This window comes from Rana temporaria, chromosome 12, assembly GCF_905171775.1.
Source record: "Rana temporaria chromosome 12, aRanTem1.1, whole genome shotgun sequence".
NCBI lineage: Eukaryota > Metazoa > Chordata > Amphibia > Anura > Ranidae > Rana > Rana temporaria.
In genome coordinates this window covers 124,593,090-124,619,155 of record NC_053500.1, presented here as the reverse complement: position 1 = coordinate 124,619,155, position 26,066 = coordinate 124,593,090, and the positions used below count along the sequence as shown (strand labels likewise).

The following is a 26,066-nucleotide window of genomic DNA, read 5'->3' as shown; positions in this document are numbered from 1 at the left end:
GTAGAGCAGGGGGGTATATTATTCTAATCCCAGAGAACTCCTCCTCTCCCTCCACCCCAATCACCCCCTCCCCTTCTACAGGTCTGGGGTATAGAGGGAGCTGTGAGGAGCTGTCAGGGACAGGGGGAGAGAGGGAGACTGGAGAAAGACAGAAAGTCACAACAGACTGATAGAAAGTAAGATTCAGAGAACCATACCGGGAATGCAGACACTGGAGACAGGGAGCGTTAGGAAACAGACAAGAGAATTTTACATCAGAGGGATGTGATGAAGAGGTGTGAGAGCTGGAGGGAAAAAGAAGAATGCAAAATAAAGAATTTGGGAATTAAAAGTGAGTAGTGGAAAGAGAAGAAAAAGCGCAAGGGAGAAAAACGAGATGGAAACAGCGTCAGGCTAAGCCAACGACTCTAGCCAAGGACAGTCACACTTTGTGACAGTGACTCTTCCTGACATATAGAACAGATCCAAAGTCAGACAGGGACATGAACAGCTCTGGTCTCCTGAGAAAGTGGCACAAGTGACAGACCTCAGCTCAACGATTGACTTGCCAAAAGTCGTAAAAAGGACGAATTCTGTTCATGCTTCTAAAAGTCCCGGTGATTTAGAAGACCGCTTAAGATCCTCAAACTGGAAGAGCCAGCCTGTTGTGTGCCACAAAAAAGACAAACCACTTGACTTGTGAAGAAGCTATTGGATTGACACAAGGAGAAGAAGTCCACTCTTGTAGTAAAGACCCAGGAACAGCGTCGACAGAACATTTTAGACTATTGATCCTGATTCTCCTTTGGAAAAAATGCAAGATAGGATGCTCAGGATTTTGCTTTTAGTTTCCCTCTTTGCGTGGTTTGGCGGGCTACTGTGCCCAGCCGATGCCAAAGGGACATATTTCCCACCTCCTTCTACGGGAAGGTTCATTCACAGCCTGTATCAATCGGGTTCTCATCCCCAGACCTATGGCAAACCCATCACCAAGCACAGGTAAGCCTGGTGGGATGTTTGATGGACTGTGGTTACGAGAAGTAACATACCGTACTGTAGTTTACTATTTTAGATATGTTTGCTGCGTAAAATAAACTTTAACGCCTTGATCGGACATACTGGGTATACTAGCCGTTGTCATTGAGGGTTTTGTGGAACTCTAGGTTTCCTCCAGAGGTTACTAGGGGTTCCTTAAGCAGCAAGCATTTTCTGCCTCTCAGGCCTCGTACACACGACCAAGTTTCTCGGCAAAACCAGCAAGAAACTTGCTGGGAGATATTTTTTTGCCGAGGAAACCGGTCGTGTGTACATTTTCGTCGAGGAAACTGTCGAGACGAGCCAAAAAGAGAGCATGTTCTCTTTTTCTTTGACGGGAATGGAGAAAATTGGCTCGCAGAGTTCCTCGACAGCCTAACAAGGAACTCGACGAGGAAAACGATGTGTTTCGCCCGTCGAGTTTCTCGGTCGTGTGTACGAGGCTTCAGATATGTAACCCTGACAACAATTAACTTTTTAGTTATCCATAAGTGTGGGATTTTTCCTTCTGACCACAAATGTATTCGGAGAAAGAAGCCCGTGCTTTGATAAGGTCTACCCCAGGTCTGTAATCGATTGGTGAAGCACTTGCGTAATTATGGATCCGTAGATTGCCAACATATCCCATGGCACTGTCCAGAGTCATGTACCCAACCACTATGGAATTTGGTTGTTTGATCCAAGTGCCATTAAGCTGCCCATGTATATATTGGACATTTTCGTGCCAAGGAGAAATATGTGGAGCACAAAGAAAAGTCTCAGCCCGTGCCTGCATACACTAACACGATGTCTATTTTATTATCCTGCCTATTCACAATCCTAATGGATATGATTGGCTGCTAGAGTGATTCATTTTTTTTTTGTATCAAAGTAAAGAGCAAAGTGCCATAATCCAAAGCGACCAATCGGCAGTTATCATTTGTTTTTGGCTATTTAAGATGATAGAGTCCGATTGGTTGCTGTTGCTTACTGCGCTCTCACATCATCCTTAGTACTGAATTACTCATTATACTTTACACCCATATGTCTAATGCATGTTACTAATACTAAAGACATCACAGGCCTTTTTTTAGTTTTGCTGTGCCTTATTCAAAGGGTATTAAAACATAAAAGAATAACAAAACGGACACAAGAGAGAACAAGAATTGGAATCCCGCTCAGATGAGCTGACAATGAATTCCTTTATATCTTTGTAATGCCTATTCCCCATTGTACAGTGCACAGGTAGGCAGTCTGTAGATGTATATTTTCTGTTAGAGAAGAATTGGGGAAGCATGCTGGAACTTGTAGTATAACAGTGCGTCTTTGTGTTTCCGTACATAATGATTATCAGTGTAGGAGATCTTCATTACTCACTTCAGAATATGTGTTGGGCCATGAATTCTATACATTCATTTTATACGAGGAGCGTGTGAATAATTAGTGGAACAATATAGAACATCGTTATACAGAGCTATTAGAATTAGTCTTGGACCGGGTTCCCTTGCCTGTGCTTGTCTCTGGCGGTTTGCCTGGAATAATGAAGCAAAATTGTTTCTGTTGTTGACAGAATCTATCACACGACATGAGGCTCTGCTGTTGGTATAGAGGCGCGGGTTTAATAGGGCAAGGAGGAATGTGCAGTAACCCATAGCAACCCACCACCAGAAATCTCATATTATTGAGTAGACTACTTTGATCTAGTTGCTATAGGTTACATCATCATTATAATTTTTATGCTAAATGAAAGCCTTTCAAACAGACCTGAGAGCAGAAACCAAGTATGCATAGTAGACCTGTATACCATAAATTGTTGGCACATACCTCTTAAAGCGGAGGTTCACCCATAGAGAACACATTTTCCCCTTAGATTCCTGCTCATTTTGTCTAGGGGAATCGGCTAGTTGTTTTAAAATATGATCCGTACTTACCGTTTACGAGATGCATCTTCTCCGCCGCTTCCGGGTATGGGCTGCAGGACTGGACGTTCCTTCTTGATTGACAGTCTTCCGAGAGGCTTCCGACGGTCGCATCCATCGCGTCACGATTTTCCGAAAGAAGCCAAACGTCGGTGTGCAGGCGCAGTATAGAGCCGCACCGACGTTCGGCTTCTTTCGGCTACGAGTGACGCGATGGATGCGACCGTCGGAAGCCTCTCGGAAGACTGTCAATCAAGAAGGAACGCCCGCTCCCGAAGACCCATACCCGGAAGCGACGGAGAAGATGCATCTCGTAAACGGTAAGTACGGATCATATTTTAAAACAACTAGCCGATTCCCCTAGAGAAAACGAGCAGGAATCTAAGGGGAAAAGAGAAAAAAATAACTAATTGGGTGAACTCCCGCTTTAAGCCTCGTACACACGACCGAGGAACTCGACGGGCGAAACACATCGTTTTGCTCGTCGAGTTCCTTGTTAGGCTGTCGAGGAACTCGACAAGGCAAGTTTCTCCATTCCCGTCGAGAAAATAGAGAACTTGCTCTCTTTTTGGCTTGTTGAGTTTCTCGACAGTTTTCTCGACGAAAATGTACACACGACCAGTTTCCTCGGCAAAAAAATATCTCCCAGCAAGTTTCTTGCTGGTTTTTGCCGAGGAAACTGGTCGCGTGTACGAGGCCTGATTCTACTGGCTGCTCTTACATTGGACCCCCCAGAGGCCGCCAAATTGCGAAACAATTGTCTTCCCTTAAAGTAGAAGCATAGGTATGCCCAACAAACCCCAAGAATGACTGCAACTCTTGATACGTTGTTGAGGCATACGAGTGGGACATGCCTATTCTCTGGATGGCCAGCCAGTAAAATTGGAGGTATGTACTGGCATCCTAAATGCTTGCTTTACTACACACGTGTTGGTTTGAACCTGTTCTGACCTTCAACAATATCAACTGTCAACTGACTATTAATACTGAACACTGAGCCCTCTATTATGCAGATACTGATATTATCTAGAGCAGTGTTTTTCAACTCCAGTCCTCAAGGCACACCAACAGGTCATGTTTTCAGGATTTCCTTTAGATGAAACAACTGTGGTGATTACGGCAGTGAAACTGATCAAATCACCTGTTCAAAATAATGGAAAGCCTGAAAACATGACCTGTTGGTGTGCCTTGAGGACTGGAGTTGAAAAACACTGATCTAGAGCTGTGGTCTCCAAACTGCAGATTATCTGGCCCTTGGGGTACTATTCCTCCCACCAATACAAAGCACTATTCCTCTCACTGACACTAAAGCCCTGCACACACAATCGGTTTGTCTGATGAAAACGCACCGATGGACCGTTTTCATCGGGCAAACCGATCGGGTGAAAAAAAATAGAACATGTTTTAAAATTTTCCTATGTATAAAAAAACGATCGTCTGTGTGGAAGTCCATCGGTTAAAAATCCACGCATGCTCAGAATCAAGTCGAAGCATGCTCGGAAGCATTGAACTTAATTTTTCTCAGCACGTCGTAGTGTTTTAAGTCACCGCGTTTGGACACGGTCGGATTTTTGACCGATGGTGTGTAGGCAAGACTGATGAAAGTCAGCTTTATCGGATATCCGACGAAAAAATCCATCGGATTAGATTCCATCAGATATCCGATCGTGTGTACAGGGCTTTACAGTACGGCATAATTCCTGCCACAGACACCAATTATAGGGCACTATTCCTTCCACTGACACCAATTATGGGGCACTATTCCTTCCACTGACACCAATTATAGGGTAGTATTCCTTCCACTGACACCAATTATAGGGCACTATTCCTTCCACTGAACCAATTATGGGGCACTATTCCTTCCAATGACACCAACGATGGGGCAGTATTGCTTCCACTGAAACCAATGATGGGGCAGTATTATTCCCACCTACACTAACGATGGTGCACTATTTCTCCCCAAAATATCAATGATGGGGCTCTATTCTTCCCACTAATACAAATGATGGGGGCACTATTCTCTCCACTGATACCAACATTGGGGCCCTATTCCTCCCAGTAGCCATCAATGTAAGAGCTTCCTTCCCATTAGCCCCAACAATTAAATATTACATGGGGTTCCCAGAAACTTGAATGCAATTTCAAGAGTTCCTCTGGGGTAAAAAGGTTGAGAAAGTCTGGTCTTAAAAGTTGTCACTTCATCCTGCCCACCTCTCGATTGTACATTTGGGCCCAGATTCACAAAGACTTACAGTCCGAATGGCCGCCGTCGTATCTATGCGCCTGATTCATAGAATCAGTTACGCATAGATTTAGCCAAGATACGAGCGGCGTAAGTCTCCTATGCTGTCGTATCTTGGGTTGCAATAATTACGCTGGCCGCTAGGTGGCGCTTCCATGAATTCCGCGTTGAATATGTAAATGAGCAAGATACGCCGATTCACGAACGTACGTACGCCCGTTGCAATTAGTTACGCCGTTTACGTAAGACATACGCCGGCGTAAAGATAAAGCAAATCTCTAGGTGGCGCAGCCCATGCAAAGTATGGACGTCGGAACAAGCGTATCTTTTTACGTTGTTTGTGTAAGTCGTACGCGAATAGGGCTGTGCGTAAATTACGTTCACGTCACAGGGATTGAGCCGACGTATCTTTGGGCGTAAATACGACGTGATACTGAGCATGCGCTCGCATGCGCCGTTCGTTCGGCCATGCATCTACATGGGGTCAAGCCTCATTTAAATACAACACGCCCCCTACCAGCCTACTTTGAATTACGCGCGTTTACGCCGGCCCATTTACGCTACTCCGCCGTAACTTAGGATGCAAGTGCTTTGTGAATACAGCACTTGCCTCTCTAAGTTGCGTCGGCGTAGCGTAAATACGATACGCTACGCCCGCACAACGTAGAGCGGCCGTACCTGAATCTAGGCCTGGGTCAGTAAAGCCTTTGGGGTTGATTTACTAAATCTGGTGCAGCTGTGCATGGTAGCCAATCAGCTTCTAACTTCAACTTGTTCAGTTTTGACAACAAAAAAAATGTGGAAGCTGATTGGTTTCTATGCAGAGCTGCACCAGATTTTGGACTCCCCATTTGTAGTAAATCCACTTTGTCTGAGGTCAGTGGGTTACCCATACCTCCCAACTTTTTGAGATGGGAATGAGGGACACCTATCAGCAAAAGTATGCAGGCAAAGGACACACCCCTTGCCACGCCCCCTTAAAGGAGAATTGTGCAAAAAACAAGGGGGTAGATTCAGATAGAAGATATGACGGCGTATCTCCAGATACGCCGTCGTATCTCTGAGTCCGGACGGTCGTATCTATGCGCCTGATTCATAGAATCAGTTACGCATAGATTTTCCTTAAGATCCGACCGGCGTAAGTGTTTTACACCGTCGTATCTTAGGCTGCATATTTACGCTGGCCGCTAGGTGGCGCTTCCATAGATTTACGTGAGGAATATGCAAATGAGCTAGATACACCGATTCAGAAACGTTCGTCCGGCTGGCGCATTTTTTTACTACGTTTGCGTTAGGCTTTTTTCGGCGTACAGTTACCCCTGCTATATGAGGCGTAGCTAATGTTAAGTATGGCCGTCGTTCCCGCGCCGAGTTTTGAAATGTTTACGTTGTTTGCGTAAGTCATTCGCGAATACGGCTGTACGTCATTTACGTTCACGTCGAATCCAATACGTCCTTGCGGCGTAATTAGGAGCAATGCACACTGGGATATTTTACGGACGGCGCATGCGCCGTTCAAAAAAAAACGTGAAAAACGCAGGGTCAAGTAAAATTTAAATAAAACACGCCCCAACATCCCCATTTGAATTAGGCGGGCTTACGCCGCCACACATATGTTACGCCGCCGTAACTAAGGGCGCAAGTTCTTTCTGAATACAGAACTTGCGCCCAAAGTTACAGCGGCGTAACCTATCGGAGATACGATACGCCCGCAGAAAGATGCGCGCATCTTTCTGAATCTACCCCACGATTGGTTAAACCCACAAGTGCTTTTTTTTTTACCACTACTATTCCTTTATATTGGCTTTTGGAATTTACAAATGCAGCAATTTAGAAATCAGATGAATGGTTTAGCTCTGGGAAAAACTTTTTGATAGATAAAAAGTGCATTTTATAAACAATTAAATTAGTTAGATCAGACCAAAACGAGGGACAAATGAGGAAGAATGAGGGACAGAGGGACATTGCTCCAAATCAGGGACAGGTACACATAAGAGAGTATCACAATTGCCTTCAGACAGTAAACCAGGGCAAGGTTCAGAGACTATGTGGAAGGTGCAGTAGCCGATAGCGTTTAACAGATTCCAGTTTACCGTTAAAAGGTAAATAGGTTGCCTAAGTTACCGCCCTTCCTGCATTGTCTGCTATTCCTTTATGGAACAAGGCCAGTGGTATGTCACCAAATCCCTTGTGTAAATTACATGGATGTTTTATTACTGGAGATATTCGCTTTATATTCAGCTAATGCTTTTCTGTTCCATCTCCCCCCCCCCCCCCCTCTCATGTCCCTTCTTGCTATCCTCTTTCCCCCACCCTTTCATTCCCCAACTGTCTCCACACCCCGGCTTTCTCCTGCAGAAACTACTGTGTCTATGTGGTGGAGAAGAACGTGACCTGCACACAGCAGGACGGCACAGAACCGTATGTCAAGGCTGAGTACCTCAAGTGCAGTTGGGGACCCAAATGCCCAGGAACTGTTGTGTAAGTGCAATATACTAACACTGTTGGATATTCTTCTGTGAATAATGTACAAATGTATGTACCATGGAAAGCTGTAGACAGGGGCGGACTGACAACTCATGGGGCCCCCGGGCAATAGAAGATTATGGGGCCCCCGGGCTTACAGAGGGCCACCACGCCAGGAGGCAGTGCAGAGGCGGGGCACATCAAAAGCATGTCGGTTTCGGACATATCAGGGACAAATGTAGAAAAAAAACATAGATTTTTACATACTGTCCCTGGTTTTACTGAGCCTGGCAACCCTCTAGTGGCCCCCTAGTGGCATGGGGCCCTCGGGCAGTGCTCGAGTGACTCAATGGTCAGTCCGCCCCTGGCTGTAGAGGTGCTCCATCGCCATTTTCCAAGCTCATGGGTGAACCGTTTTCTATAGGTTATGAAACATTTCGATTTGTGCAGTACATTAAAGGGGTCAAGGTTGAGGAAGACCTCATCCGCGCTAGAAATTCCTTGAAACAGATACTAAATCTACAAACACAAAAATCTCTTCTCTTTAAGAGAAGTATATTCTACGAACATGGTGACAAGAGTGGAAAACTGCTTGCCAGAGCCCTAAAGGATGCCACAATTGCCAACCATGTCCACGCTATACGAGACCGCAGGGGGACGCTTGAACATACACCAGAAAAGATAGCAAAAATTTTCCACGATTTCTACGAAAAACTATACAATCTTCCAGAACAACACAAACCACTACACCTGTTGACATCTAGAGAGGAGACGATTAAACAATTCCTAAAAGACAGCAAAATCCCCTCCCTTGTCAAAGAAGAAACCCTGATTCTTGAGAAACCCATAACTTCCACAGAGCTGCAACTAGCAATAGCAGATTTAAAAACAGGGAAGAGCCCAGGTCCTGATGGATTCACCTCGCAGTACTACAAAACATTCCCACAACTACTAACCACACCACTATTAAAAGCATTTAACTATCTGGCCGGGAATAAACATAATTCTACGTCCCTCTTGGAAGCCCACATAGCAGTAGTACCCAAACCTGACAAAGACCATTCAGATTGTGCAAACTTTAGACCCATCTCTCTACTCAATGTAGATATCAAATTGCTAGCAAAAATATTATCAAATAGAATCAAACCCCTGCTCCATAAAATAATTGGCCCAGAACAAGTAGGCTTCATGCCAGGCCGTGAAGCCAGAGATAATATAACTAAAGCGCTAAACCTAATCCACCTAGCCCGAGAATCGAACCTGAAAGGCCTTCTCCTGTCTACTGATGCGGAGAAGGCCTTCGACAGGGTCTCGTGGGACTACATGTCGTCCACCTGCTCCCACATAGGCCTAGGCAACAACATGATGAATTGGATAGAAGCACTGTACCAAAATCCTCATGCACGAATAAAAATTAACTCCACCCTTTCCGATACCATCAAGATTAAGAACGGCACGAGACAAGGCTGCCCCCTCTCGCCATTACTCTTTATCCTCTCACTTGAACCCCTAATCAGGACCATAAATTTGTCACCAGATGTAAGAGGCTTCAAAATTAACAACAGGGAATACAAAATTGCTGCCTATGCAGACGACCTGCTCTTTTTTGTTACTAGCCCCCACATCTCTATACCTAACCTTAGTAAGATATTTAAAACATTTGGATACATCACCAACTTTAAAGTAAATCACTCTAAATCTGAAGCCTTAAACCTCAATTTACCCCAAGACACTTACAATCTACTCAAAAGTAATCACAAATTTAAATGGGAACATACAACACTTAAATACCTGGGAATAAAATTAACATCTTCCATTGACACATTATTTTCAGCCAACTTCACACCCCTACTAACCGCCATAACCAAAGACCTACGGAAGTGGACACCTAGACCCTTCTCATGGTTCGGGAGAGCGTCAATTCTCAAGATGACAATCCTCCCACGACTGTTGTACTTTTTTAATGCATTGCCGATCTTGATCCCTAACTACTTTTTCACTAAGTTACAAAAAATACAGAGGGATTTTCTCTGGAATAAGAAAAAACCTAGGCTAAGCCTTAGAATACTATCCCTTCCCAAACCAGCAGGAGGCATAAACTTACCGGACTTTAAAAAATACTATCAGGCTACACATATTACAAGGGTAATAGATTGGCACTGCCATGAACAAAATAAGGACTGGGTTAAACTAGAAGATAATCATAACAACCTCCACCTCTCCTACCTCCCATGGACCATTTATTCTAAGTCCCGTAGATGCTCACAAAATCCCATGGTGTCAACAACCTTAAAAATATGGCACCAAATTGCCACACGATACAAACTAGCTTCCATCCCAGGCCCTCTCACTCCTATTATCAACAACCCTGATTTCTTACCAGGCCAGAACCAGAGAATCTTTCCTATACCAAAACACACTTCCAAATTCCTAGTCTCTCACTGCATAGCAGACGGTAAAATTAAATCTTTAGACACACTTAAATCAGAATATGGGAACTCCTCTCCAAACCCTTGGTTCTACTTACAACTTAAAAACTTCCTAATGAACAATAAACACAAGGAAGCATTCATTCAAAACACATCCCCGTTAGAAAAAATCTGCCTGAATAGGAGACCGACCTTGAAAACCACTTCCATCGCTTATACCTGGCTACAACAATACACACATAAAGACTCTGCCCATCATAAAGAAAGATGGGAGAAAGACCTAGGCACTACAATCAGCGAAACACAATGGGAAAGAGCATGTATTCTCACACATAAATGCTCGATCAGCACGAGATACCAGGAGATATCGTACAAAGTATTAACCCAATGGTATCACACCCCACACAAAATCAAACAGTGGACCCCAACGGAAACCGATCTCTGTTGGCGCTGCAATAGAGACATTGGAACCTTCCTACATATATGGTGGGAATGCCCACCAATCTCTGACTACTGGTCACAAATCATACTCTGGATTAAACATATAACAGAGACTGAGATAAACCTAAACGCTGCTGCATGTTTACTCCATATAAATTCTTACTCCTTAAGCAAATATAAGAAATCTTTAACCAGACACCTTTTGCTTGCTGCCAAGACTCTCATTCCATTGCACTGGAAAACAACACATACCCCGTCGATCAGAGATTGGCTAGACAGGGTTAATTACATTTATAGACTAGAAGAAATCACAGCAATGAAGAAAGAAATTGGACAGGCTTTCAATAAAACATGGAAAAATTGGTTAATATTCATACACTCCAAAGAGTATCAGACTCTTATCTCTCCAGATACATAGGAAATATAAGTGACCATAAATAAATCATAAACTGTATTCTTTTGCTGTTTTAGCAACTTTCCAAGTAACTTATATACCAAAGATATGAGAGAGGCATGTTATAATGTGATATACCACTTCCCTATTTATCTCTCTCTTCCTTATCCCACCCTACTCCCTCTCCCCCCCCTTCTTTCTCCCTCCTCACTTTATATTTTAAATCATAACCTCGTAATTCCTCTAAGATCAGTTCTTACACTCCCTAACTCGAAACTATAATTAATGATTATCACAATGCATAGTTCTTCATTTATATGAGCGCAATGTCAATATTATGTTATAACAAGATAACTGTTATCTTTTCATGTTACAAAAGTTCGTTCAACATGTAACTATGCTATCTTTTTCTCAATAAAACCATTTGATTGTGAAAAAAAATAAATAAAGGGGTTGTAAAGGTACAAATTTTTTTCCTAAATAGCTTCCTTTACCTTAGTGCCGTCCTCCTTCACTTACCTCATCCTTCCATTTTGCTTTTAAATGTCCTTATTTCTTCTGAGAAATCCTCACTTCCTGTTCTTCTGTCTGTAACTCCACACAGTAATGCGAGGCTTTCTCCCTGGTGTGGAGTGTCGTGCTTGCCCCCTCCCTTGGACTGCAGGAGAGTCAGGACGCTCTCAACGTTGCAGACAGAGAAAGGAGCTGTGTGTTAGTGGGCGTCCTGACTCTCCCGTAGTCCAAGGGAGGGGGCGAGCATGACACTCCACACCAGGGAGAAAGCCTCGCATTACTGTGTGGAGTTACAGACAGAAGAACAGGAAGTGAGGATTTCTCAGAAGAAATAAGGACATTTAAAAACAAAATGGAAGGATGAGGTAAGTGAAGGAGGACTGCACTAAGGTAAAGGAAGCTATTTAGGGGAAAAAATTGTACCTTTACAACCCCTTTAATGCACAAGCGTTAAGTCACTCATTAAAATGCATTGCATTAAGGCAGCTCATTGAAATCAGTGGGCTTCCGATCCACCAAAACATCCCAAATATTGAACATGTCAAAGACCATTACCGCAACGCACCACAACACACATTGCTGGGTTGCCATGCATTGCAAAGACTTTTATATATAAAAAAAGGAGATAAGATGAAGCTTAACCAGTGGTTATGTCATTCCAATGCGCTTGATCACATCCCACATAGACTAGAATTTGTAAAGAGGCTTGGATACGGATTGGCACAATGATATGGAGTTGAAAAATTAATACATAAAAAGTAGAAACAATTTATTAAATACAATAGTCATAATATGACAATATACAAAATTATGAAACATCATTTCATAATGTTGTATATTGTCATATTATGACTATTATTAATAAATATTTTCTACTTTTTATGTATCCATTTTTCAACTCCATATCATTGTGCCAATCCGTACTATCCCAGGGGCATTCCTATTTACAAATGCATTGCAAAGACTGCGCATTGGTTTAGACTAGAGCATGGGTGCTCAACCTGTGGCCCTCCAGCTGTTGCAGAACTACAAGGCAAACAAGGCAAACGGAACATGAAATGCTCCTCAAGGGTTCATTTGCACTGCTATAATGAAGGGCCTATTTACACCAATGTGCACTGTGTTAAGTCAACCCATTCATTTTGAATGCACACAGTGGGGGTTATTTACTAAAGGCAAATCCACTTTGCACTACGAGTGCAAAGTGAACTTGAAATTGCACTGAAAGTGCACCTGGAAGTGCAGTCGCTGTAGATCCGAGGGAGACATGCAAGGAAGATAAAAAAACAGAATTTTAGCTTGCACATGATTGGATGATACAATCAGCAGAGCTTCCCCTCATTTCAGCTCTACCCCTCAGATTTACAGCGACTGCACTTCCAAGTGCACTTTCAGTGCAATTTCAAATGCACTTAGCACTTGTAGTTTGCACTTGTATTGCAAAGTGGATTTGCCTTTCGTAAAAAAAAAAAACAATGGCCCGGTTTCACAAAGCACTTGCGCCGACGTATCTCCAGATACGCCGCGTAAGTGAAAATATGCGCCGTCGTATCTGTGCGCCGGACCCACAAACTAAGATACGCCTAAAAACAAGCTTCATCCCAAAGACGTAACTTGCCTACTCCGGCGTAGAGTGGGTGCATATTTACGCTGAACGCATGTGGCGCTCCCATTGATTTTGTATTCAAATATGCAAATGAGGGAGATACGGCGATTCTCGAACGTACATACGCCCGACGCAGGCTACGCGATGTGCGCGTAAGTTATACGTCCGGCGTAAAGTTATGCTCCATAAAGGAGGTGTAACTCAGCAGCATCCATGCAAAGGGCTGCACCAGGGAACCCAAGCCGGCGTAATTTACGTTGGACGTGTGTGACTGGGCGTAGATTACGTTCAGGGCGTACGCAGTGATCCAGCGTATCTTAGGCAGTTGTTCCGATGTGGTTGTGAGCATGCGCACGGGGATGCGTCCACGTCCCGGCGCATGCGCAGTTCGTTATACGTATCTGTCTGGCGCTCGGCCCATCATTTGCATGGGGTCACGGCTCATTTGCATGGCTCACGCCCACTTCCACCTACGCCGGCTTATGCCTTAGAAACCCAGCGCCGTTTTGGGAGCACTGGCTTTGTGAATTCCGTGCTTGCCTCTCTGCGCTGCGTTGGCGTAGCGTATATTATTTGCGCTACGGCGGCGTAATGTGAGCCCGCTCTCTGTGAATCCGGGCCAATGTGCCTCAATGAACAAATATCATACCTGCACTATTTTTAACAACACAGCACAATTTACAGAGCTTATCATATCATATTTTTTTTTCATTGGTTAACATAAGGAAAGACAACCTTGGATTGGTTGCCAAGAGTTACTACACCCCCCCCCCCTTGGTGTTAAAGTGGAGGTTCACCCAACAGTAGATTGGGCCTAATTACGTGAAGCAGAATCGGGTGTTTTGATTAAAATCAATGCAGTACTTACCATTTTAGAGATAGATGTTCTCCTGCCGCTTCCGGGTATGGGCTGCGGGACTGGGCGTTCCTATTTGATTGACAGCCTTCCGACCGTCGCATACAGCGCGTCACCAGTTTCCGAAAGTAGCCGAACGTTGGTGCGCAGGCGCCGTATAGCGCCGCACCGACGTTCGGCAACTCGTGACGCGCTGTATGCGACCGTCGGAAGGCTGTCAATCAAATAGGACTGCCCAGTCCCGAAGATTATACCCGGAAGCGGCGGGAGAACATCTATCTCAAAAAAGGTAAGTACTGCATTGATTTTAATCAAAACACCCGATTCTGCTTCACGTAATTAGGCCCAATCTACTGTTAAATTTTTTTCGGGTGAACTCCCGCTTTAAGAAAGCCTCTATAAACCTATAATGCAATGTGATGTAAAAATAATTTGCTACATTTAATTATCAACAGCTAAATAGACGTTCCTTTCACACCACAACCATTTGGAAAATGAAGACTTTCTTTTGCGAGTAAGCGTGACATTTGTTGGGTTTTCCCATCGTCTTTAGAGAAAAATGTACCCTGCTGCTTCTATTTAATCACAGCCTGAAGTAACAAATTGCTATTTGTATAGATTTCAATATAGAACATTAGTGAAAGCAGCAAATAGTCACCTGCAGAGCTTCTCATTATTATGCTTGATGGACCCTCAAGATCAGTGGAATCTGAATGGACAAGGGGGGTGTAGTTGACTGCCCAGCATATTTAATTTTCTCCATTATTGCCTTACAGGTACAGGACACTTTTCAGGCCCAAGTATAAAATCGGGTACAAGATAGCGACTGAACTGCAGTGGCGCTGTTGTCCTGGACATTCAGGGGATGCCTGCCAAGAAGGACCTCCCATCCAGCCAGCATATCATCCACCTTACATGAGCCCCAAGGCAGCCCCAGGACAGAAACTCTTCCCTCCACCAAAGACACCTTCCTACCCTAAACTGCCACCTGAGACTCTTCCAGACGCACCAATGTCACCTAAGAAAAGTGGCTATGGTAAGAAAAATGTTGTTACACGGTTGTTATCATTATTAGAAATCATATGATTGCTATAAATACTTATTTAAGCCCAACTCTCGTAAATGTAAAAAAAAAAAAACACAAAGGGCTAGATTCAGCATTGATTTACGCCGGCGTATCTTCTTTCTGTATTCATACGCCGAAATTAGCCTAAGATCCGACTGGCGTAAGTCTCTTACACCGTCGTATCTTAGGGTGCATATGTACGCTGGCCGCTAGGTGGCGCTTCCGTAGTTTTCGGCGTCGAATATGCAAATGACCTAGATACGCCGATTCACAAACGTACGTGCGCCCGGCGGAATTTTTTTACGTCGTTTGCGTAAGGCTTTTCCGGCGTAACGTTGCTCCTGTTTCTATGAGGCGTACGCAATGTTAAGTATGGACGTCGTTCCCTCGTCGAATTTTGAATTTTTTACATCGTTTGCGTAAGTCGTTCGCGAATAGGGCTGGACGTAATTTACGTTCACGTCGAAACCAATACGTCCTTGCGGCGTACTTTGGAGCAATGCACACTGGGATGTGTACACGGACGTCGGGTCACCACCCATTTACATAAAACACGCCCCCCTCATACTCATTTGAATTAGGCGCGCTTACGCCGGCCCCATTTATGCTACGCCGCCGTAACTTAGGAGGCAAGTGCTTTGTGAATACAGCACTTGCCTCTCTGATTTACGGCGGCGTAGTGTAAATACGATACGCTGCGCCGCTGTAACAATGCGCCCTGCTACCTAAATCTAGCCCAAAAAATGGAGTTTAAAAAATGCAATCCTAACTCCTCCCTGGCACTGTAGGCTGCAGTAATTTATTTTAGCCATAAGATGTCCTCAGTCTTCTGGGTTGATAAATGGGTCTTCTGCCAATCACCCTGGAAGAATGGACATGTACACAGTGCATACTGTGAGTTTAGTGTGTCATGGACGTCACCAATGTTGCCAACCGTCCGTATTTTTACGGACAGTCCATAAAAACAGGCACTTTTTTTCCCCCTCCGTAAATGTCCGTGGTTGCGGGAATGTGCCAGTAAAAATAGCCGAGATCGGTTCGGCTTGGAATTGCGCATGGAGATTGGAGGCAGGGGGTGATGGTGGCTGCAGTGGCACCGCAAAGGGGGATGGAGGCAAAGGGCAATGGAAACAGGGGGTGATTGGAGGCAGGGGTTGTTGGTGGCACCGCAGAGGGGGATAGTGGCACGGCAGAGGGTGGGGGATGGAGACAGGGGTTGTTGGTGGCACCGCAGAGGGGGATGGAGGCAGGGGACAATGGTGGCAGGGGGTGATTGGAAGCAGGGGGCCCCCGCTCCACGTCTTCTGGGGTCCTTCGGCGGCTGTCTCTGGTCCTCCCCGCAAGAACTCACCACAGTCATGCGAAAGCGCTCGCATGGTGGTGAGTCCTTGTGGGCGCGCTCCCGTGATACAGTGAGCGGCCATAGCCGCTCACTGTATCACTCGGCCCCTCGGCGCGCCGCGTCACTGGATGTGATTGACAGCAGCGCCAGCCAATGGCTGCGCTGCTCTCAATCTATCCGCTCTAGCCAATCAGTGGCCAGGCTGAGCGGCGAAGAGGATCTCGGGACTGGGGGCGGGACTTTCGAGGGTCAGGTAAGTAAAACAGGGGCTGGGGGGGGGGGGGCGGCGTCATCAGATGTTTTTTCACCTTAATGCATAGATTGCATTAAGGTGAAAAAAAAAAATTCTTTACAACTCCTTCAAGCGTCTTTTGGAATTGAAATAATATAAGAATGAGGAAAGTTTAGGAAATTCATATTTGCCATGAAAGATTTTCTCATTTCTCATGTTAACACTGCTATATTTGCACTAGGGTTTCCCTGGTTGCACTTCCAGGTTCTCAATCAGCTGACACTAGATTCACCTAAGTAAAATATCCCTCTTTTAAACAAAAATAACACAGTTCCTTCCTCTGTGCATCAATAACGGTGTGTATTGCTCTGCTGGGTGTTATATTCTTCTCCAAACATAGATTAATAATTTCATGGCTCAGGTTACTCGTGAGAACAAAGTCGCTTTATGCCGCCGTGCCCCGTCTCAGCCAATAGATAGCACTGCTACAAATCATAGCCGGGCTTCCTAATGCCTTTCGCAGCCAGCTGATCAGCCGCCCGGTTTCCAAAGACAGGGCAGAACAGTACGCCACTACAAAGTTATATGAGGCACTCCAAAGCCAGGATTGTTCCAATCTGCCACTGCAATAACATAAATACAACCAGCTGAGCCACGGATCATTTTCCTTCCAAACCTTGATGAAAAGAATAAACCTCATACACAACCCATAGAAAGGATGGAAATGTAGAGCTTGGCCCGGATTCACAAAGCACTTACGCCGACGTATCTCGAGATACGCCTCGTAAGTGCAAATATGCGCCGTCGTATCTGTGCGCCGTGCCCACAAAACTCGATATACGCCTGAAAATAGGCTTCATCCGACCGACGTAACTTGTCTACGCCGGCGTATCGTGGGCGCATATTTACGCTGGCCGCAAGGGGCGCTCCCATTGATTTCCGATTCAAATATGTAAATGAGGGAGATACGTCGATTCACGAATGTACTTGCCCCCGGCGCATAATATACGCGGTTTGCGTAAGTCGTACGTCCGGCGTAAAGTTATTCCCCATATAGGAGGCGCAACTCATGCAAAGGTATGGACCAGGGAACACAAGCCGTCGTATTTTACGTCGTTTACGTAGTACGTGAATATGGCTAGGCGTAGGTTATGTTCACGTCGTAGGCAGTGATTCGACGTATCTTAGGCAGTTGTTTCGACGTGATTTTGAGCATGCGCACTGGGATGTGTCCACGGGATGGTGCATGCGCCGTTCATTTTAAGTACTTGTATGACGCTCGGCCCATCATTTGCATGGGGTCACGCCTCAATAGCATGGCTCACGCCCACTTCCACCTAAGACGGCTTACGCCGAGGGAACCCAGCGCAGTTTGGGAGGCAAGTGCTTGGTGAATTCGGTGCTTGCCTCTCTGCGCTACGTCGGCGTAGCGTATATTAGATACGCTACGCCGGCATAAATATGCGCCAATGTATGTGAATCCGGGCCATTATATATAATTCAAATCAAGCGATAAAATGGTTGCAGAACAAGCAAAATCTTCAGGTTAGATTCAAATTTTTTGTTGTGAAAATGAACGCAATTTTGTGTTTTCACAAGTGTTACGGCATGTTTTTTCTAGCGTTGACACCGTGTTTTTAAGATCACATCTTGCATTGCTTTATAAAAGCTGTGCCTATAGTTTTTTTTTTTGCATCTATCTCTAAGCGCTGAAATAATAAAATATTATATTACATGCAGGAGCTACCAATAACTTTTACAAATATGTATATGAAAATACTTGAAGTTTTCATTAGCATTTTATATAACTGGCTTTTTATACCCAACTCCAGCCAAAACATTTATTTGTTTGGGAAGGATTCTTTGAGGTTCTAGACTCCCCTCCCCCATCCAAAACTAAAAAAATAATCTTTTGCCTGAAGCAGGGATTTATTGCTGTTTATTCCCTGCCATATTCGGCACCAGATTGACGCCATGCATTTTCTAGTCTATTAGCTTTTTATTGAAATATATTGCTCCTTTTCGTTCAATCGTATTTTATTAAATAAGACATCCAAAGAGCAAGGGATAGAGGTACAAACAACGCAAGATCTCCAGTGTACCACATAATATTATGAGTCGGGAAAACATATTTCAGTACAAAGCAACATTAGCTATATTACCCCAAAGCCCATATTGATAGCAAGTGTATCAGTATCCTAGTATGAGGCCTCGTACACACGACCGAGAATCTCATCGTAAAAGAAACGTTGTTTTCCTCGACGAGGTTCTTGTCAAGCTTTCCTTGCATACACACTGTCAAGACAAAATCTTGTCGTTCTCAAATGCGGTGACGCACAACACGTACGACGGCACTATAAAGGGGAAGTTTGATTCCACTGGCGCCACCCTTGGGGCTGCTTTTGCTAATCTCATGTTACTGCGTGTTAAGTAAAAGTTTGGTGAGAGACGATTCGCGCTTTTCAGTCTGTTACAGCGTGACGAATGTGCTATCTCCATTACGAAAACGCTACTTTTACCGAAGGTGCGCTCCCGTCTATACTTTATTCTGAGCATGCGCGTGTTTCTAAGCATACACACGAACTTGCTTTAAAATTTAACCGATGGACGCCTAACCGATAGGTCAAAACCGATCGTTATTATGCAAAAGCATCGGTTAAAAATCCACGCATGCTCAGAATCAAGTCGACGCATGCTTGGAAGCATTGAACTTCGTTTTTTTTCAGCACGTCGTTGTGTTTTATGTCACCGCGTTCTGACACAATCAGTTTTTTAACTGATGGTGTGTACGCAAGACGGACCATCAGTCAGCTTCATCGGTTAACCGATGACAACAGTCCTTCGGACCGTTCTCATCGGATGGACTGATCGTGTGTACGAGGCTTAAGAAGGGAGTTGCAATAGTCAAGGCAAGAGATAACAAGGGAGTGAATGAGGAGCTTGGTGGTTTAATTTGTTAAAAAGGGGCGAATTTTAGAGATGTTAGTATATTGCACTGTATTAATTTAAGGGTATTATAAGATTTAAATTTATATCCTTTATTATCACAACTAGTTCCTCTTATTATTTTGTTTGCATGAATATATCACGTTAGTGTCGCTGCTCTTTTTTCACGGGAATATATAGGTTTTTTTTCGCAGCTGCAATGAAGTGTCTGAGGACATCTTTTTTTATTAGATTTAAAGGATATGGGGATCATGGATAGGAGAGCTATCCCGGGTGAAGTCTGGATAGGTGTTGCCTTAAGTTTGCTGTACAGGTCAAATTTTTTACATTTTTTACCAGAATGACCACATGCATAGGCAGTCCCACCAAATGTGAAGCGCGGCACCACCAGCATGTGTCAGATATCGTGTGATTAAAGTGGTGGAGTAGCGACGGACATCTGTATCATCTGGTCATAAGTTTAAAGCTCTTTTCCTGAGTTTTTGTAGTGGTGCATAATTTGTGGGTCAGGGTAAACACTTTTGCCAGTCTGATGGGGAAAAAGTTAGGTTTAATTCCTTTTCCCACGCTTGTGTGTATGAAGGAAGGTCTGGGTAAGCTGCAGCTTGGGGAATGGAATATAGCTGAGAGACCACACATGTTGGTGGGCCTTCCTGCAGAGTCAATGATTCATATTGTTCCTTTTTATTCCTACATTTTAAAGCCCTTTTTTTAGGTTTTGGAAAGAGTAGGGTAGGGAAGAGGTAATCTCTGTGTCCCCAATGGGAAGAGTGTCTTTTACTTCCAGGCTTGGTGTCCACACTGGAGGTAAGAGGAATCTCCTCAAGAGAAACACACAGCAATAGAAATATAATAGGAGGTTCTACATCCTTCCCTCACTCCCGTACTCTCTGCTCAAGAAAAGCGCTTTTATTGCTTTGATTGTTCCTTCTAGAGATACCCCTTACTTCTTGTCCTAGTGACCAGAGAGGAAGTGAAAAAAATCATGTCAGGCCTCGTACACACGACCAAGTTTCTCGGCAAAAACCAGCAAGAAACTTGCTGGGATTTTTTTTTTGCCGAGGAAACCGGTCGTGTGTACATTTTTCGATGAGGAAACTGTTGAGGATCCCGTCGAGCCAAAAAGAGAGCATGTCTTCTTTTTCCTCGACGGAAATGGAGAAACTTGCCTTGTCGTGTTCCTCGACAGCCTAACAAGGAACTCGATGAGGAAAACGATGTGTTTCGTCCGTCGAGTTCCTCGGTCGTGTGTACGAGGCTTCAGAGTCACAGACAACAATAAAAAAAGAAATTCCAAACCTTACCCACTCTTTTCAAAGGTAACAAATAAAGTTTGCATGGAGTTGGGCTTTCAACACCCTGTGATCTAATGATCTCTTGAAACATTTACAAATTCAAACTTATGGTATTAATGTAAAAGCAATTTACATACTGTAAACCTAGTTGTAAAAAAATTCTATTTACTGTATGTCCATAGTGGTGCCAACACCCTTGGTACTGGTCTGACCACAGAGGAACAATAGTGATAGGCTGGGAAATAGGCAATCATTTAAATTCTGTCTGTGCTGAGTCACTAACTCTTTGCTAATTGTCTGATTTGTATCCCTTACAGGAAGAAAATTGTCCCCTATATTTGGAGAACGTTTGGATCGTTTGGAAGAGGAAGTCAGACGTTTGTCTCAGTCTTATGACAGCTTACACGGAATAGTAAGCAGTTTGGGGGACTCTCTACGTCTTGCCATACAGGAAGACACCAACAAAATGATTGGCTCATTAGTGAGCGGGCCTGGTTCTTCATCACAGTCATCTGTTGGCTTCGGGGTGATTCCAGATGCTTTGGCTGAGGCTCCTCATGTTCCTGGAGACTTAACTGGCAAAGTAGCTGAAGTGAGTGAACTTTTACAATCGAAAACAGAGCTTCTGGATGAAGTGAATGGGATGGTGATGGGTCATGAAGCACAGCTCCAACACTTACTCGAGGCTGCAAGACCTTCTCCACTTACCTCCACTGAAATGCTGGAGCAGTACTTGGAAGGCAAAATAGCAGAGGCACAGGCAAAGATGATGGAAGGAATAGAGGCACGGATACAGAAGATCCAAGGTAGCTGTGATATTAAAGTACAGGAAGTTCAGAAGCAGTGCCAAGATGTAGAACAGGCAGCAGGTCACCGAATGCAGCAGGAAATGGATGGAAGAGAAGTTGCATTCCAAAGAGAATTGTCAAAGTTAGGTGCCAGACTACAGGAACTGGGTGCACTTGATGGCTGTTGTGGACGTTTGGAAGACCTCAGTAGGCGCGTAGAGGAACTGGAACGTAGTTTGCACCAACAGACTGAAGAACACCACACTCTTAGCCAGAGGGTGGATGTGGAACTTACAAGGCTTATGATGGAGCCTCAGACTGGAACAAGATTGGATGAAGTCGAAAGCAGGTTAAACCTAACTGAGGAAGGTGTGAGAAGGTGCTGCCAGGAAGGAGTGGAAAGAGGCCACTTGTTAACTGAGTTGGATGGAGTAAGGGCTTCTGTAGATGACAAAGTAAGAGTTTTGGAAGAGAGAATTTTAACAGCTGTTGGAGAGCTCACCAATGCCTCGGCTCCTTTGGCTCTGGATGGAGCAGTGATGCCTTTATTGGATGCTCATTTGTCTGGGATACGGAAAGAAGGTCTTGAAGGGCTGGAAGGAGTACAGAGTCGACTTGCTGCTGTAGAGGAGTTGTGTGCCGCTGGATGTTCTGCACCTGGAGGAGAATCTCTTGTAGAGATTCATAATGAGATCTTACAGTGCCAGAAGCAGAACCAGGATGTCCAAAAACAACTAAGTCACCTGAATGGTACTGTTTTAGGCATTAAGAAACAGATTCAACGACAACATGAGGAAGCATTACAAGGCGAGATCACTCTGCTACAAGTTAACTTGCGCAGTGTTGGACGTTCTCTGCATGGCTTGGAAAAAACGGTGAATAGATATGCAGATACTGTATCACAGGTAAATTCAACGGCTGAGGAGCGGGGTAACCGACTGAGTGAAGAAATGGTTACTGTTCAAGGACAGATAGACGGACAAGGCTCTCAAATCCGGTACAGCCGAGGACAGCTGCTAGGACTACGTGGGGATATGGAAAGGATGAAATCACGTCTTGCAGGTCAGTTAGGTAGTTGTCAAGTTCTTGCCCGTGAATTTCAAGGAGAAGTGGCACAGTTTGAGCGTAGGGTGAACCAAGTGGAAGGTGCCTGTGGAGCCCAGGAAGCAAGCTTTTTTGGCTATCTGGACCATGTCAATAGCACACTAGCCTCCCATGATCGTGGTTTGGAAGCCCTGAGATATGAGCTGAATAAAATTACACAACATGTGCCAAGCTTGCCACTGCCACCTACCACACAGGACACTGCTGAAGGCAAATAGCTTATATCGTAATTTTAGTAGAAGTTCTTCCTTGAACATGGTGGGCAACAATAAACAAAAACTTAAGGACCTTAAAAAGAAAAATGCCCACTTGGAACAGGGAGACAGGAGAAGACTGATTCTCAGAGTTTGGGGCAGCTAAGTCACTTTTTTAGGGGGGAGGGTGGGGGAGGGGTACATTTTCAATGCCACCTGTTCAATGCAAGATAAAGTGGCAATGCAGGGATATGTGTGGTGCTAGGGCATTATTACTATACAAAGGACTGGACTTTCCACAGACTGTATATCTCTCAGTGTCTTCTTCTGTGTTACCCTGATGCAGTGCGAGAGCTTAGATAAAGCTTGCTTCATCTCTGTGCCTATCTGAAGATAACCTCACTCTGGGATGAATTATGATGCCCGAAATGAAGCCCCCTCTTTGTTCTCTGCCAGCAGTGGAACTGTTAGAAATAAGCAGGGGAACAAAAAAAATGATGTGCCTGTATGTATCATGCAAGAAAACCATAAACACTAAAGGCTCAAACCAAATGTTAACCCAATATATCCACTAGGATATCTACCTGCACACATAAACCCTTCCTCCTATGAACTGCTAATCTGTTTAATGCACGGTTACAATGTTGCAACAAGTCTACCATTCATTCCCATCAGTCCAAAACACCTAAAAAGTTCATTCTAAAATCCTGTATCTAAGCAGGTTACATCTCCTAGCTTTAGGAAGTTTGTTCCACTTTGCAACACACAGCATAGTCTCCTATCAAATTGGTTTCCTTGTCCTTTTAATGTTGCATATGCCCCCCCTGGTGGATATCTCTAGCATTACAGGCCCATGCTAACTATGATACAAGCCCTGGAATGGGGTCATAAATCACCTACACAGATGTACAGAAAAGGAGCTTATTAGAACAATGAACAATAGCTAGGCTACGTGAATTGCATATATATGATGGCTTCAGCTCTGAATTTTCTTACTGTGTCAGGGACTGGAACCACCCGTTACCAAGTGTTAACTGAGAAATTTCTTGTTGCTTATGTGACAAGTTAAGATGGTAATATCCGTCTTTAAAAAAAATGATAAATCCCACCTAATTTAGTCACTCGCATTTAAACCTTCCACTTACATGTCTCAACCAAGTGACCATTGTGGCATACACATGCTGATTTTAACATGAGTGCTTAAATAAAGTGTGTGGATTTTTGGCACAAGGTCTTCGATGTGCTGGTCATTGTACCTGTGTCTTAACCCAGTACTGACTACTATAGGGTGACCAGACATCCCCAGTTTCAGGGGACAGTCCCCTGATTGAGGACACTGTCCCCAAAAATTGAATTACACCCCCCCGCTCCGCCGTGCCTACTAGCATAGGGGGGTTGTTTTTTGTCCCATTATCTGTGCCCCTTTCTGATGATCATGTGCTGGTCGGAGCGGAGGGAATATTTCTTCATTTAGCTTTGCATGTTCTTCTGCCTTGGCTCAAGTCCCGGCCAGCCACCTGCCTATCTCCTTGCCTTCCCTGGCGGAGTGATCTTCCTCCTGCTCCCCATCCAGTAGTAGCCGGGGCCCGAAGAGTAAGACTTGAAAGGCTGTGAGGCGGGCGGTGACGGGCAGAGAGTCGCTGATTGTTGCCATTAGTAGTAAAGAAAAAATATGTCCCCGGATTTCATTTTAAAAATCTGGTCACCTTAGACTACTAGCTAAACCATGCAATGCTGAAGCTTTGAAAAAAGCACCTAAGATCCTTGCTTGAAAATGCATCTGTGGCACCACCCACATTCCATTTCGGCACAGAATGCAACCAAAAACCTTATGGAAATACTGACTTTATAAAAGTTAGTATTTGCAAAGGGCTAGCATGCCCCCCTTCCTCTGTGTACAATACATAGGCCCCTTTTACACTGGGGCGGGAGGTGCAGTGGCGGTATAGCGGGGCTATTTTTAGCAGCGTTATACCGTCGGAAATTGCCACGGAATTGCGGCAGTATTCGGCCGCTAGCGGTGTGGTTTTAACCCCCACTAGCGGCCGAAAAAGGGTTAATACCGCCTGCAAGGAGGGTCTGCAGAGGCGCCTTGCCGGCAGTATAACCACGGTGTGCCATTGTTTTCAAAGAGAAGGAGTGGTGGAGGAGCGGTAAACACACCGCTCCTCTCACCGCTCCAAAGATGCGGCTAGCAGGACTTTTGGAGCAGTCCCGCCAGCGCATCGCCTCAGTGTGAAAGCACTCTGGCTTTCACATTGAGACTACAAGGCAGGAATTTTTCAGGCGGTATTTAGGCGCTATTTTTAGCGCTAAACCGCCTGAAAAACTCCTCAGTGTGAAAGGGGCCTTAGGCTCGGGGACCGCGACTTGTTGGAGGGCACGGGTGCACACAATGCTTGCCTGCAGAGGTAGGTGGTGCTTTTATAAGTATCTTAGGATGCCTACCGCAAAGTTTTTGCATTACTTTACTCAGTTAGAAATCTGCATAGGGGGACACAAATGCAAGTTTTTGGCCCCGTCCCCACACTGTCCTACCCCCTTATAGGAAAAGCTGTCTAAGGCCGCGTACACATGATCGGTTAAACCGATGAGAACGGTCTGACGGACCGTTTTCATCGGTCAAAACCGATCGTGTGTGGGCCCCATAGGTTATTTTACCATCGGTTAAAAAAAAAGCAAACTTGCTTTAAAATTTAACCGATGGATTAACCGATCGTTAGTATGCAAAACCATCGGTTAAAAACCTGCGCATGCTCAGAATCAAGTCGACGCATGCTTGGAAGCATTGAACTTCGTTTTTTTCAGCACGTCGTTGTGTTTTACGTCACCGCGTTCTGACACGATCGGTTATTTAACCAATGGTGTGTACGCGTGACGGACCATCAGTCAGCTTCATCGGTTAACCTAAGACAACTGTCCTTCAGACCGTTTTCATCGGATGGACTGATCGTGTGTACGAGACTTTATACTTACCTGTCAGCATCTCTGGGCTCAATTTAGCCACTGCGGTGGTGGATCGCATGGGTGCTGTCAAAGGGTGGCATTTGTATTAAGACAAGACCACTGATTGCCTCTCTCTGCCTGAACGTCATCCATATGACTATCCACTGACAGCTTAGCAGAACTCTGAGCTGATGGTAGGTTAGCCTTGGGGTACTCCAGGTTTTTATACAAGAGGATCACTGTCCAAAAAATGTGCCATCTTTCCATTCTCCTCTAACTACCGAGCTGTGGTCT

The 26,066-nt window shown here is 44.7% G+C and overlaps 1 protein-coding gene across 1 annotated transcript; it reads left to right on the top strand.

The window, feature by feature from the left end:
- The first annotated feature begins 57 nt into the window (after positions 1 to 57).
- On the top strand, positions 58 to 24,056 carry EMILIN3 (elastin microfibril interfacer 3). Its single transcript, XM_040330529.1, has 4 exons — positions 58 to 978; positions 7,513 to 7,635; positions 14,636 to 14,895; positions 21,058 to 24,056. Exons 1-4 carry the CDS (start codon positions 794 to 796, stop codon positions 22,848 to 22,850), a joined length of 2,361 nt encoding a protein of 786 aa, XP_040186463.1. The 5' UTR covers positions 58 to 793; the 3' UTR covers positions 22,851 to 24,056.
- Positions 24,057 to 26,066: the final 2,010 nt, after the last annotated feature.